General features: G+C 41.9%; 1 protein-coding gene and 1 long non-coding RNA gene across 3 annotated transcripts in view; one reads left to right on the forward strand and one right to left on the reverse strand.

Moving 5' to 3' along the window:
- LOC103385135 (uncharacterized) overlaps nucleotides 1-12,405 on the reverse strand; it is a 213,158-nt gene that overhangs the window by 21,930 nt on the left and 178,823 nt on the right. The gene's annotated exons all lie outside the window — the stretch shown is intronic.
- LOC103385136 (protein FAM19A2-like) overlaps nucleotides 10,396-12,405 on the forward strand; it is a 38,121-nt gene continuing 36,111 nt past the window's right edge. The window contains exon 1 of one of the 2 annotated variants that reach the window (XM_017036112.2): nucleotides 10,396-10,854. In XM_017036112.2, the coding sequence (XP_016891601.1) occupies nucleotides 10,755-10,854 (100 nt within the window). In that variant the 5' untranslated portion in view covers nucleotides 10,396-10,754. The remainder of the gene's footprint in view (nucleotides 10,855-12,405) is intronic. The other variant, XM_008318921.3, reaches the window with a different exon arrangement.

The following is a 12,405-nucleotide window of genomic DNA, read 5'->3' on the forward strand; positions in this document are numbered from 1 at the left end:
CACCACCACCACCACCACCTTATTGAGTCCAACAGAGTGACAAATTAAATATAAGACGATATGAGACCATGTTTTAGACCAGGAACCAGGGTCTACGGTGATAACGACATTACTTCAACAAAGACGGTTTGTTTCTTTGTCTAGTTCCATCTGTGTCCTGTTGAAGCTTATTTGTTGAGTTAAAGAAAATTCTGGAACTATTTGAGGGGAAAGATCTAAAGACTCTATGGAGGCTGTCACTTCTGCAGTGTCTCTTATCCTGTGTCAAACGTACATATTCTCTTAAGTGGTCAGACCAGTGCTAGTAGATAGACTGTTTTTACTTTTATAATAAAAATCATTATTCAGCAGCCGAAGTGAACGAACCCGTGGTCCGACTTGAGTTCCTTTTTTAGTTCACTCTTTCAGGAGTCAGTAAAAAGAATCCAGCCACCCGTAAACTAACCTCTGTCTGTCTGTCTGCCTCTGACTCCTGCTGGCCCAGCTGCTGATCTGCCTGTCTGAGTGGCTTCACTTCTCCATTATCAAGTCTGCTGCTGCAGCGGATGTGTGTACGAGTCAATAATTCACACTGTTCTGTAGCACTGTAGCTCTTCCTGAATGGAGTTTTGTGTGAATGTGTTGTTTAAGAACATACTGTATGTTTGTGTTTGTGCCAAATCACACACACATCTGCCAAACGTCCAGGACAAATGAAAAGCTATACCTGCTGAGCTGAATTTGCAATAACAAAGTGCATTGTGGTCAGACTTGGAGATGCTAACCTGCCCGCTCCCATACGAGCCTGCAGAGAAACGGCATAATTGGACGGAATACAAAAAAACCAACATGCCCGCATTCATGCCCAGCAGACTCGACCGTTCAAATATTGGTGGTGCAGTGTGTGACGTTCACCTGTTTCTGTTGCTGTTAAAATGAGTCTGGGAGATAGTGTGTGAAACCAGAGTCCATCTGTTGTTCTGTGTGCTGATATGGCAGTTGCATCTATGGGGAGCTGACGAGCGCATTAGGAAATAGAACACACACACACACGCACACACACACACACACACACAAGGAGGGTGAGCTCACGCACACACACACACACAGGGCAGCTAACAGTTCATTTGACACTGTAATTACAGCCAGTGATCATGGATCCATTAATCAGCCCTCTTCCTCAGGGCGTCGACTGACCTCCAACAGTATCACCATCAACTGGAGGGAGGGAGAGGGTGAGGAGGAGACATGAGAGGAAGGGTAACAAGCAAATGTAGAAGGAAAGTGAATATGGGAGGGTGTGTGTGTGTGAGTGTGTGTGTGTGGTTATATAGAAGCCGGTGGTGTGTATGGGTCTGAGGGTGTGTCTGTGGGGACTGATTCAATCACGGGTGTGTTTATATTGTGTGTGTGTGTGTGTGAGAGAGTGTGTGTGAGAGAGAGAGAGAGAGAGCGATGAATTCAGGCAGCAGTTCACCTTCCACCGCTCTCCCCCGTGTTGACCTCACCTACTGTTTCACAGTTACATCATTAGAGTGAGTTATACACCATTATTGTCCTGACGATGCTGCTGCGCCTGCTGCCATCTATATCTGGCTGGGTGGAAAACACACCTTCACACACACACACACACACACACACACTAACCAACCAACCAACCAACACACACACACAACAGATTATTACAACCTGCGTGAAAACTGTTGTGTCGTTCCGGTGGCCACGGTTTGTGTATTTTCTCACTTCCACACACCTCCAACACACGAGCACAGAAACACACACACACACACACACCACAGAGGAGACCTGAGTCTGTTCAGTGATGACTACAGTCTGTATGATTCACTCAGACTGACCATGTGAATGGATTTAAGATGTTCTTTTTTTCTAATTGTGATGTTCAAATATAAACTAAGGCTTGACTTTTTAAACCGATTCATGTTTTAATGACAGTCTCTGCTGCAGAGCTTCTGGTCAGTGGGATTTTATGTCAATGACAGATATTTTCCTCATTGCTGTCAGCGTGGCCTTCAAGTTGAATTGGAACCGAACACTTCCCTCATTGATGAATCACTGAAAAATGTGATCTTAATTTAACTTAGGAATATCACATTTCAGCAATAACAGACATCCATTTATTATCTACCACTTATTCCTTTAACCCCTTTTATTAATGAAGTACACTGAAGTCTATCACTACTGAATGACAGAGGTCAAGATGCAGTAAAACTACCTGTAGTTAGAATTGTTTCATTAAAATCATTAAAATAGACATGGGGACTCGGTCTATTTTCATGTTTATATAATGGCATTTTGAGTTCCTGTAGTTCATATAATCATTGATTCTGTTACATATTTACATTATCTCCACACATGACAATAAAAAAACCTATAGTAAAATTAAATGAAATAATCTACACATAGAAGCGTACGTCAGCCTCAGGCCGACATTTTGTCCAAATGAAATAATCTACACATAGAAGCGTATGTCAGCCTCAGGACGGCTCCTTGACTTGGACTTGAGTGATGACGTGTGTTGCTGTGTGTGGGCCAGCCTCGGCTTGACAGCCACCCAAGCAGATGCTGCTGTTACGAAATTATGCATTTAGGGCAGAGAAATGGGTCTGGACCGGGGGAGTACGCTGAGGAGCTACAGAATGAGACCAGAGAGGATTGAAACCATCAGCCAGACGGCCTCCTCTGATCTCTTCACTGTTTGTTAGAAACTTCTGGAGTGTGACCTGTGTAATCATCTGTCAGTGGAAGGAAGACAAAGGAAGGAACGATTTAAGGCAGACAGGGACGCTGCCCCCCAGTGCCTTTATTGAGGTTTTCCTCCCTGAAGAGTCTGAGCAACAGCACAGTCCGGACCCTCTCACTTCCTGTCTTCTCTCCACAGACCTCTCTTCATCATCAGACTCTCCGGCCAATCCCCTGCCTGCACCGACTCCTTAAACTGTGGCCAGTGTGGACTGTTCAATCCCTTCATATGATTGTTTCACACCAACTGTTTGTAACTGTTTTTACACATTTAGCCATATTATTATGCACTGTGTTATTGTGTTTGACCAAGGTAGCTTTATATTTTAGGCAGGGGTATCAAATATATGGACCCGTGGTCCAGAACTGCACAAAAACAAAATTAATCACACACACATGCTAAATGTATTCTTCTTCTTAATACACAATAAGATCATTCGAATCTGCATGCAAACACTGTTTTGATTTCCAGAAAATATGAGTTTTTCCAGTATATATTTCTAAAACAAATGAAAGATAAAAGAGTTCTTGTCGTTTTTTAAAACTACATTATTGGACTCTGCTGCTGTTGCAGCTGTTGCTGTTGATGCTGACAATTATTATTAAGTAATTAAAAACATGGCAGTCAGTTGTCTTTAATAGGCATTAAACAGACCAAACTGTTTAAAATAGTTTTTAAACTTAGTCTTTACCTTGTCACTGCCTCCCACAGCTCCCAGTAAACACTGTGTTTTCACCTAATGATTTCTATGCCTAATTATCACTTCATAACCACTGTCACCTCATTAAGTCCATACTGTATATATCCTTTAATTATTATTATCCCAGGTGATGTGGAAGGCAGAGTTTAAATGACTGAAGAGATTATACGGTTGTTAAAGATGCACTCCCAGATCAGCCGCCTTATTCCTCAGAGTATTTCTGGATAGAGGAAAGAGAAAGAGAAATGGGAGCAGAAGTGGAAGAAAGACACTATAAATTTACCAGTTTGGGGGAGGGGGGGGGTGGAGGGTGGAGGGGAGGAAAAGCAGTAGTGACTTGAAAATGACAGAGAGATGAAAAATTAAGCTCAGAGACATAGTTGAGAGAAGAGCACTGAGAGGAGAGTGGAGGGAAAGTGCTTTTATTGCTGGTCACTTTCACCTGTCTCTCTCCATGATGGACGGAAGAAACCAGACTCTTAAAGGCAGCCGGAAAAAAATAGAGGATGCATAATTCCTCTGGTAGTGAGGCCAGCAGCATCCTAATAGCTGCACACTGTCAGGGCGCCTGTACTTCAGAGTCCTGAGGTTGTTTCCTTTAACTACACGCATAAATAAGAGCCTTTATTGTTGCAGACTCAGCAAAATTATCAGTCACAAGCGAAAACTTCTAATACTTGTTCCCACTCCGTGGAACAACAACCGCCTCACTTTTCACTTTAACACGCTGCTACACTGAATGGATTTCCCATTACCTCGAAAGGCTACAGAAGTCAAATATTCCGGCTGGAAATTTAATTCAAGAAGTCGTTTCTCTGACCTGGATTATTTTTTTATTTTTTTTTTCCACTTCTGCTCTTTCATGTGTGACGGGATCCTCTCTCTCTCTCTCTCTCTCTCTCTCTCTCTTTCTCTGCCCATTAGGACCATACACCGGTCCATTTGCATTTTACTTTAATATATTTCCTCCATTCCAAACCCTTAAGAGACCCTGGCTTTGCTTTTTTTCCTTCAAAGTAATTTTTTTTTGCCGTCACCCAAGCACCGTGCAGGAACGTGATGGATAAATATGAAAGCTGAGTGTTATGTTTTCTACAGGGAAGGACTTTGTTGTTATTTTTGCAGTCTTAAGACAGATTACGGTGCAGCCTGTGCCTACAGGTGAGGATTGGCCATTTCCTTTCTGCTTTTATTGTCAGAAGCTGTTGAAATCCGGGGTGATAGAATGGCTTAGACAACATAAATGCATTTACCACCTGGATCTGCAGACACTCTGCAGCGGCGGCGTGTTGTTCCTGCTGTCTGTGAGTGTGTTTGTGTGTTCTGTTGACCCCGGGATGTTTGGTCTGTACATGAGAGAGCGGCAGTGACACCAGGTGGACTGAGTTCTCCAGGCTAACACAGCAAGAGGCATAAACAGAAACACACCGTAGCCAGAGGGACTCTTCAAAAAAGGGTAATATATTATAATCAGGTAATACATTATATATTTAGTCAACATAAAGTCATTTAGACATCAGTGAATTCAACACAGCAAAGACAGTGGAACTGTTAGGGAGATTTGTATATCTGAATGTGTCTGAACTTTAAGCTCTTTGATAATAATTCTCCAGGATTAATCATGCAACTGTGAAGGTCAGAGCTACACAGACTCAGGACCACAACAGGAAATCATTTGTCCCCTAACACAGTGTCCACCACAGGGACTTACTTTATACTTAATGTGCAAAATATATTGTTTTCTTGCACGCAAAACAAGTGTAAACAACACCTTTATGAACCAACCAACCAGTCAACAATTCAAAAGCCCAATCTACTAATAGTATAGAGACTACTATAGTCTACTAGAGTTACAGCAGTAAATACTGCGTAGTATATCTAAGACGTTAGAGTCATACAGTCTCATGGAGATGCCTTATTTTTACAGGAAATTGGAAGTTCTGCACAGATCGCAAATCTGGATCAGATCTTTTTTTTTTTATAAAAATGAATATAACTGACAGTTAAGAACACGCAGTGAAACCATAAAAACAAAGTTTTCCTGGATCAGAACAACAAACTGCACAACAATAGACCTCAATTTATTCATTAACTTTTTCTATGAATCAACAAATTTCCATTCTAAAAATTTTAATGAACTGTTTGAATATTTAATTATAAATTCTCTCCATCACTACTTTAGGATCCATAACTTAGAACAAAACAACACATTTAAAGCCCAAACGGACCAGCGTTCCAGGCACTGAGGTTCTGATCTGAAACACTAACCGACATGTTGTTGTGGAGCTGTTACCACTGTTTGTCCTCCAGTTTATTGCACCGCCCCGCTCTTGTTTGCTTCCCCCGCCTTCGTCCTTGCGCTGTGATCTTTTTGTTCTTCACTTTCCCTCTCTGCATTCATCTCATTACCTTTCATCTCTCCTCTCTGTCATCTTCCTCTCCACTCCATTCCTCTTTGTTGTCTCCTGCCAATATGAGACAACGTCTTCCATTCACATCTGGTACCGTGACCTTTAGTCCTAATGACCTTGGGCCATGGTACCAGTCCATGGTAGACCATCATGGTCTTATATTTGGTATGTTCTCATACTGATTAGAAACATTTTATTATTATCACTAACAAGTTAGGAATTCGGAACTCCTTCTTAGTTGTACATTTCCAATATTACTAACCACAAGTGAGTGTTGAAGAGAAATATGTTGAAACTCTGTCCAGTGTGTTTTGGTAGAAGAACCTCTTCACGTTCTTTCCTACAGTCACTGCTGCAGTGAACCTCCCTCCAAACGCCGGAGATCTCCGGGAATTGGAACTCCTGGAATATTAATGTATTTCCTGTAAATTTTTCTTTCCCACCGTTGGGGGCTAAACCAGAGCACACACGCCCGTGAGATGTCTGTCCGGCTTCAGTGAAGTCACGTACAAACACACTCACACACACACAAATACACGCTGGAGATGGAGAGGAAGCCGATCACAGCTACGTGGAGGGAGGCGAGGGTGGGGTGGTGGAGGGGCGGGGGCTCCAACGGGACTAATTAAAGTTAAGGAACAGACTGTGGAATTCCTCGGAGACCACGTCTCTTTCTACCACTCCTTCTCTTTTCTGTCTCCTTCTCTTTTTGTTTCTCGGTGTTTGCCTAATTAAGGCTACATCATCCAGGGTCAGTGGATGCAGAATATTTGAGCTAATGTTTAGGAATGGGTGCAAGAAAACAGAGACTGGGATCATCTTTTTTTTCTTCATCACAGACTGGTTTGGGATTTTACTTCCATCAGGGTCTCCAACCACTGAACCACGGAGCGGTACCAGAATGTGAATCATTTGACACCGGATCACAAAAGAAAGAAAAAAGTTGTTTTAAATGATATTACTTTCAACAGCTGATCTGCTGCAACAGGCTGCCCCTTGGTGGCGCCAGGTATGTGATGCAGAAGGTCCTGGGTCCTGGCTCAAACCCAGGACCTTCTGCGTGTAAGGCAGGCATGCTAACCAGTGCATTATGGAACCACTAAAACTAAATATATAAATAAAATAATAATAATATATGTATTTTATTTTCATTAGCCGTATGGGTATTTTATTTTGAAAATTACAACTTTTGTAATTAATTCTCCAAAAGATTCTGAATTAGAGTAAGTTGATATCACTCTGTATTAATTACATTATTGATTACCTGACTGTTAAATTTCATTTGATGCACCTATTAATACTCATTACACTGTGATGCTGACTGGAAGTGTAAAAATAAAATGTAATTAATCTAATCCAATGGAAAAAAAAATCTTGTTTTTAAATCAGAAAACTGTGAATATAACAGTGGAGAAAGAGAGATCGAGCCACAACTGACAGCTGCCCCTGACATGGAGACGGGCGAGGACGAGTCTTTCCTTTCTACTGTTCTAGAAAAGGTGTCTCGTTTCTCAGGGTTGGATTTCCACCACTACTCCCTTTAACTCCAGTTTCAAAGGGCAGGGGCTAAGTGGTAGGAGTGAAAATGACAAATGGGATGAGGTTAAAAGGAGAAGAGTGCCGGCAAATGATGGCAGAAACGACAAACAGAGACAATGAAGCATATAAAGTTTATGATGCCGTGTGTGTGCGTGTGAGAGAGAGAGAGAGAGCAAGAGAGAGAGAGAGGCTGATGCCCTTTAACCAGAGAAAGCCTCGGCTCAGCCTCTCTGGTTTTGTAGCTTTTCCCTGCAGCTCTAGAAATGCCAAACCACCTGACTCACACAACCAACTCAGGGGCAAACGCACAAAACAACCCCAAAACCAAAAACCGCTCACACCGACACGTGCAGGTCTATGGTATAAACACAAATACATGTGCACGAATAATGACATCAGCACATACCTGATGCAATCTGAACTCCTGAGTATTTTCCTATTTATTCATACACATTTGAGAAGTACTTCACGGTAATATTTGTAAGATTGCGGCCGTTCTTGCAACAAGCTGCTCTAACATTTTGTTCAAAACCTCTTAGCATTGACAAAACACTGTGAAATGTAAAGTCTTGTTTAGACTTTCATGAGTCTCGATGGCGCTGACCTGCAAACACACTGTCAACGAATGTCAGTGTGCTCTGAACTGGAAGGGGTTCAAAGACGCCTGTCTACGAAGGAGAAGAAATGATAAACCTTCAGCTGTGGATACTTCACAAACCAGAAAGGAGGTTTTGAACTTGAACATATGAATTTCATGTTACACATATTGTGTATTTAGCAGTGATTATTAAAAATGAATAAGATGTGGAAAGTGCCTTTAGATCTCAAACAGTGTTGAGTACGGCATACCATTTTTTTTCTCTCTGTTATTTGTTGAAGACTCCTCCACAGGGGTCGAGAACCACGTGTTTGTCTCTGTGGTCCTGAAAATCTGCTTGTACTGCACCGTGAAAGCCAAATCTGCACGGCCAGTTTTTTCCCCAGAGAAGAACAGGTTTTTACCAGAAACACATCTCATGTCTGGTGCTTAGTGCAACACAGAAAGCTAAACATAGCCTAAGGCTTAATGTTTACTCCAACGTGGACCTCAGACGGCACAACCACACAAAGAAGATAGTATTTCTTCCGCGGTGTGTACTGCTGAAATAGCAGTACTACATTCAGAGTTTCTTCTAAACCCTCAGACTCAACCCATTCTTTTCCTACAAACTCGTCTTTTCCTGCTCAGTGGATCTCAGTGACGTACACACACTTATACTTTCTCTCCTGCTGTTATTTTTTTGTGCATTTATATCCTCCACCCTTTCACCTGGTCCAGTGTAGTTGACTGTGATGGATTTATTTTTTAGTACTTGACATTCTGAACAATAACATCAAGTACTAGAATGTAAAAAGGAAGTATTTTGGAAAAATAAAAGAGGCTAAAGAATTCGCGTCAAGTTGGCGTTGAAAAATGTACAATTTGAAAAATGCTTACTGTAAGTCTGACCTGTAATACTCTTATATTAATACTGTTATACTTTTGTGTCATCATTTTTCAACCTCTTAAAAAACATTTTATCTCCCAAATCTGTTCATTCTGATATTTTTATTTCTCCTCATCATCATTTCTCCTCCGTCTCCCTTTCTCGTGCTTGCAAACTGAATTTGTCTTTTGAATATATTGTATTTTTCTAAAGCAGCTTAGACATGCAGTAGATGAGCCAGGAAGTGTTTCACAGTTATCTTATTAAACTCCAAAAGCCGGCGTTATCTCTGTGTCACCGCCGCGCAGTGATTATGGGTAATCAGAGCCACAAACACCTGACAAACAGAATACTGTGTGACAAACGTTTACTGTATTTCATGATTCCGTAAACTGTAAATTAACTGTTTAAATTTCAGGTTTAACACGGCAGGTGGAAAAGTCGTGGATTTGCATAAGTCCATAAACACGTGGTCCAGGGTCTGGGACCGTCATATTCTTCGATCCAACCAATAATGAAGATGTTCAGATATTTCACAAGGGAATAAAGATTTTGACCTTTAACTAACATCAGACGAAAAATCTGTGGATCACTAAAGTCATTTGGTAATAATCCTCCGGGGGCTATGAACGTCTGAGCAAAATGTCACCGCAATCGGTTCTATAGCCACTGAAATATTACACTCTGTGCTAAAGTTTTGGATGGGTCGGCAGGAAGACTGATCTCCAGAGCCGGGGAAAATACAATTCAATGAACAACGTCTGGTGTATGAAAAATTTTGTTTATGATTTGGTCCAACGGAGTTGTTTCTTTTTTTTGACAGAATGCGGGAGCGAGGTCCTTGCATTTGCGGAGTGGGTGTGTGGAGTCTGCTGCTGTCCCTCTGTCTGGCCTCCCTGACGCAAGCACACAGGAGTCACACAGGTGAGAAGATGTGTGTGTGTGTGTGTGTGTACTACTCTATTTCATGTGTGTGTGTGTGTGAGTGTTTTCACAACACATTCCAGTTGGTGGACCTATCATAGATTACCACTGCAGGCAGCTTCTACAGCCAATTTCGTTTCCCATATTGTAAAGTTGGTGGGGTTGGTGGGGGGGGGCCTTGTGAGTTATACCACAGGGAACACAGAAGCCAGTAAAATATGAAAGCGCACCGGCAGTTTGGCAGGAAGAACACACAAAAAAAAGTTCTTTACAAGAAGGAACTGGAATAAAAGTAATCCAACAAAGCAAGGTCTTCTCAGAGCTGAGACTTTTAAGTCCTCGCTGTCCCATCAGTGTCTGGGAAACGTCTGTACTTCACCGCGCAGGCGGCGAGCGGTGAGCCTGATGTGGCAGAATGACTAGCGGGACGGCGCCCAGAGGCGTCTTACTACTTTATAGTTCATTTCTCATGTGACAGTTGGGTATCTTTTGCTCTCTGGTTAACAATGATCACCTGTGTGTGACACAGAAAATTGCCCATCGTCTGGTGGAACTACTCAGAGAGAGAGAGAGAGAGAGAAAGAGAAAGAGACGTGGATTTGCATAAGTCCATAAACACGTGGTCCAGGGTCTGGGACCGTCATATTCTTCGATCCAACCAATAATGAAGATGTTCAGATATTTCACAAGGGAATAAAGATTTTGACCTTTAACTAACATCAGACGAAAAATCTGTGGATCACTAAAGTCATTTGGTAATAATCCTCCGGGGGCTATGAACGTCTGAGCAAAATGTCACCGCAATCGGTTCTATAGCCGCTGAAATATTACACTCTGTGCTAAAGTTTTGGATGGGTCGGCAGGAAGACTGATCTCCAGAGCCGGGGAAAATACAATTCAATGAACAACGTCTGGTGTATGAAAAATTTTGTTTATGATTTGGTCCAACGGAGTTGTTTCTTTTTTTTGACAGAATGCGGGAGCGAGGTCCTTGCATTTGCGGAGTGGGTGTGTGGAGTCTGCTGCTGTCCCTCTGTCTGGCCTCCCTGACGCAAGCACACAGGAGTCACACAGGTGAGAAGATGTGTGTGTGTGTGTTCTACTCTATTTCGTGTGTGTGTGTGTGTGTTTTCACAACACATTCCAGTTGGTGGACCTATCATAGATTACCACTGCAGGCAGCTTCTACAGCCAATTTCGTTTCCCATATTGTAAAGTTGGTGGGGTTGGTGGGGGGGGGCCTTGTGAGTTATACCACAGGGAACACAGAAGCCAGTAAAATATGAAAGCGCACCGGCAGTTTGGCAGGAAGAACACACAAAAAAAAGTTCTTTACAAGAAGGAACTGGAATAAAAGTAATCCAACAAAGCAAGGTCTTCTCAGAGCTGAGACTTTTAAGTCCTCGCTGTCCCATCAGTGTCTGGGAAACGTCTGTACTTCACCGCGCAGGCGGCGAGCGGTGAGCCTGATATGGCAGAATGACTAGCGGGACGGCGCCCAGAGGCGTCTTACTATTTTATAGTTCATTTCTCATGTGACAGTTGGGTATCTTTTGCTCTCTGGTTAACAATGATCACCTGTGTGTGACACAGAAAATTGCCCATCGTCTGGTGGAACTACTCAGAGAGAGAGAGAGAGAGAGAAAGAGAAAGAGAGAGAGAGAGAGAGAGAGCTCGGTGTAGCGGCTGCCTGCACCTGACAGCTATTTCACCGCTAATGTTTAGATATTAACCCACATGAGGTGGAAACATAAAAACAATTACACTTGTGTGGTTCTCGCACTAAAACTGCACGTGCTCAGTACACACCGACTCACAACCAGACACAAAAACGAGACACATTATTTTTAATAAAGTTTTTTTTTTTAAGTTTTAACTTTTGAAAATACTGCTTTAATTAAGCATTTCCTGGGAGTGAAGTGATACAGTAAAAAATATACCAACGAAAACAGGGGAGATGCAGATGAGGTAAAACAAATAATTGTGTACTCTGTAAAATTCTGTGTACTTTTCCTTCAGTTTGACCCATTCTGACTTCAGTCCACTGTTGTGTTACTTCTACTCCTTCTTCCTCTTGTCTCTTTACAACAACAACAAAAACCTTTGGGCACAGATTACTACCCACGTTCTTAAGTTCTTTCAAAACATGTCAGTTCTGACACTGAGTTGCTGCTATTTATGCTCAGCGCTGCCCAAGGTAAATATGTTTGGTGCAATGAAATATGGACACGCGCCAGTATTTTTGTCTCTTTTCAACAGACTTATAATCATCAATATTGTGCTGTAAAGATGAGTCTGGCGCAGTGACAACACCTGGCCTTGATGCTAATAATAAGCTGTCAAATCGATTTCAAGAAAAGTTGGCCCAGTTTTGGAAATGGGAAGAAATATCAGTAAATGTACTCTTGGTGTTCAACTCCAAACTTTGTTTTCAGAAGCAAAAAGGCAGTAAATCATTTAGTGAAATGTGACTAAATAAAAAAAGAAAAGATGAATGAAACACTCTGCAGCTAACAGTCTGTATAATTCTTTAATAAATAGGTTAACGTTGTAAAGGTTTTCACGTACCAAGATTGGGCATTAAACTAGCATCATTTATTATTATTATTATATTATAGTACAATA

The sequence above is a fragment of the Cynoglossus semilaevis genome, chromosome 10 (genome assembly GCF_000523025.1).
Source record: "Cynoglossus semilaevis isolate Cse_v1.0 chromosome 10, Cse_v1.0, whole genome shotgun sequence".
Classification (NCBI taxonomy): Eukaryota; Metazoa; Chordata; class Actinopteri; order Pleuronectiformes; family Cynoglossidae; genus Cynoglossus; species Cynoglossus semilaevis.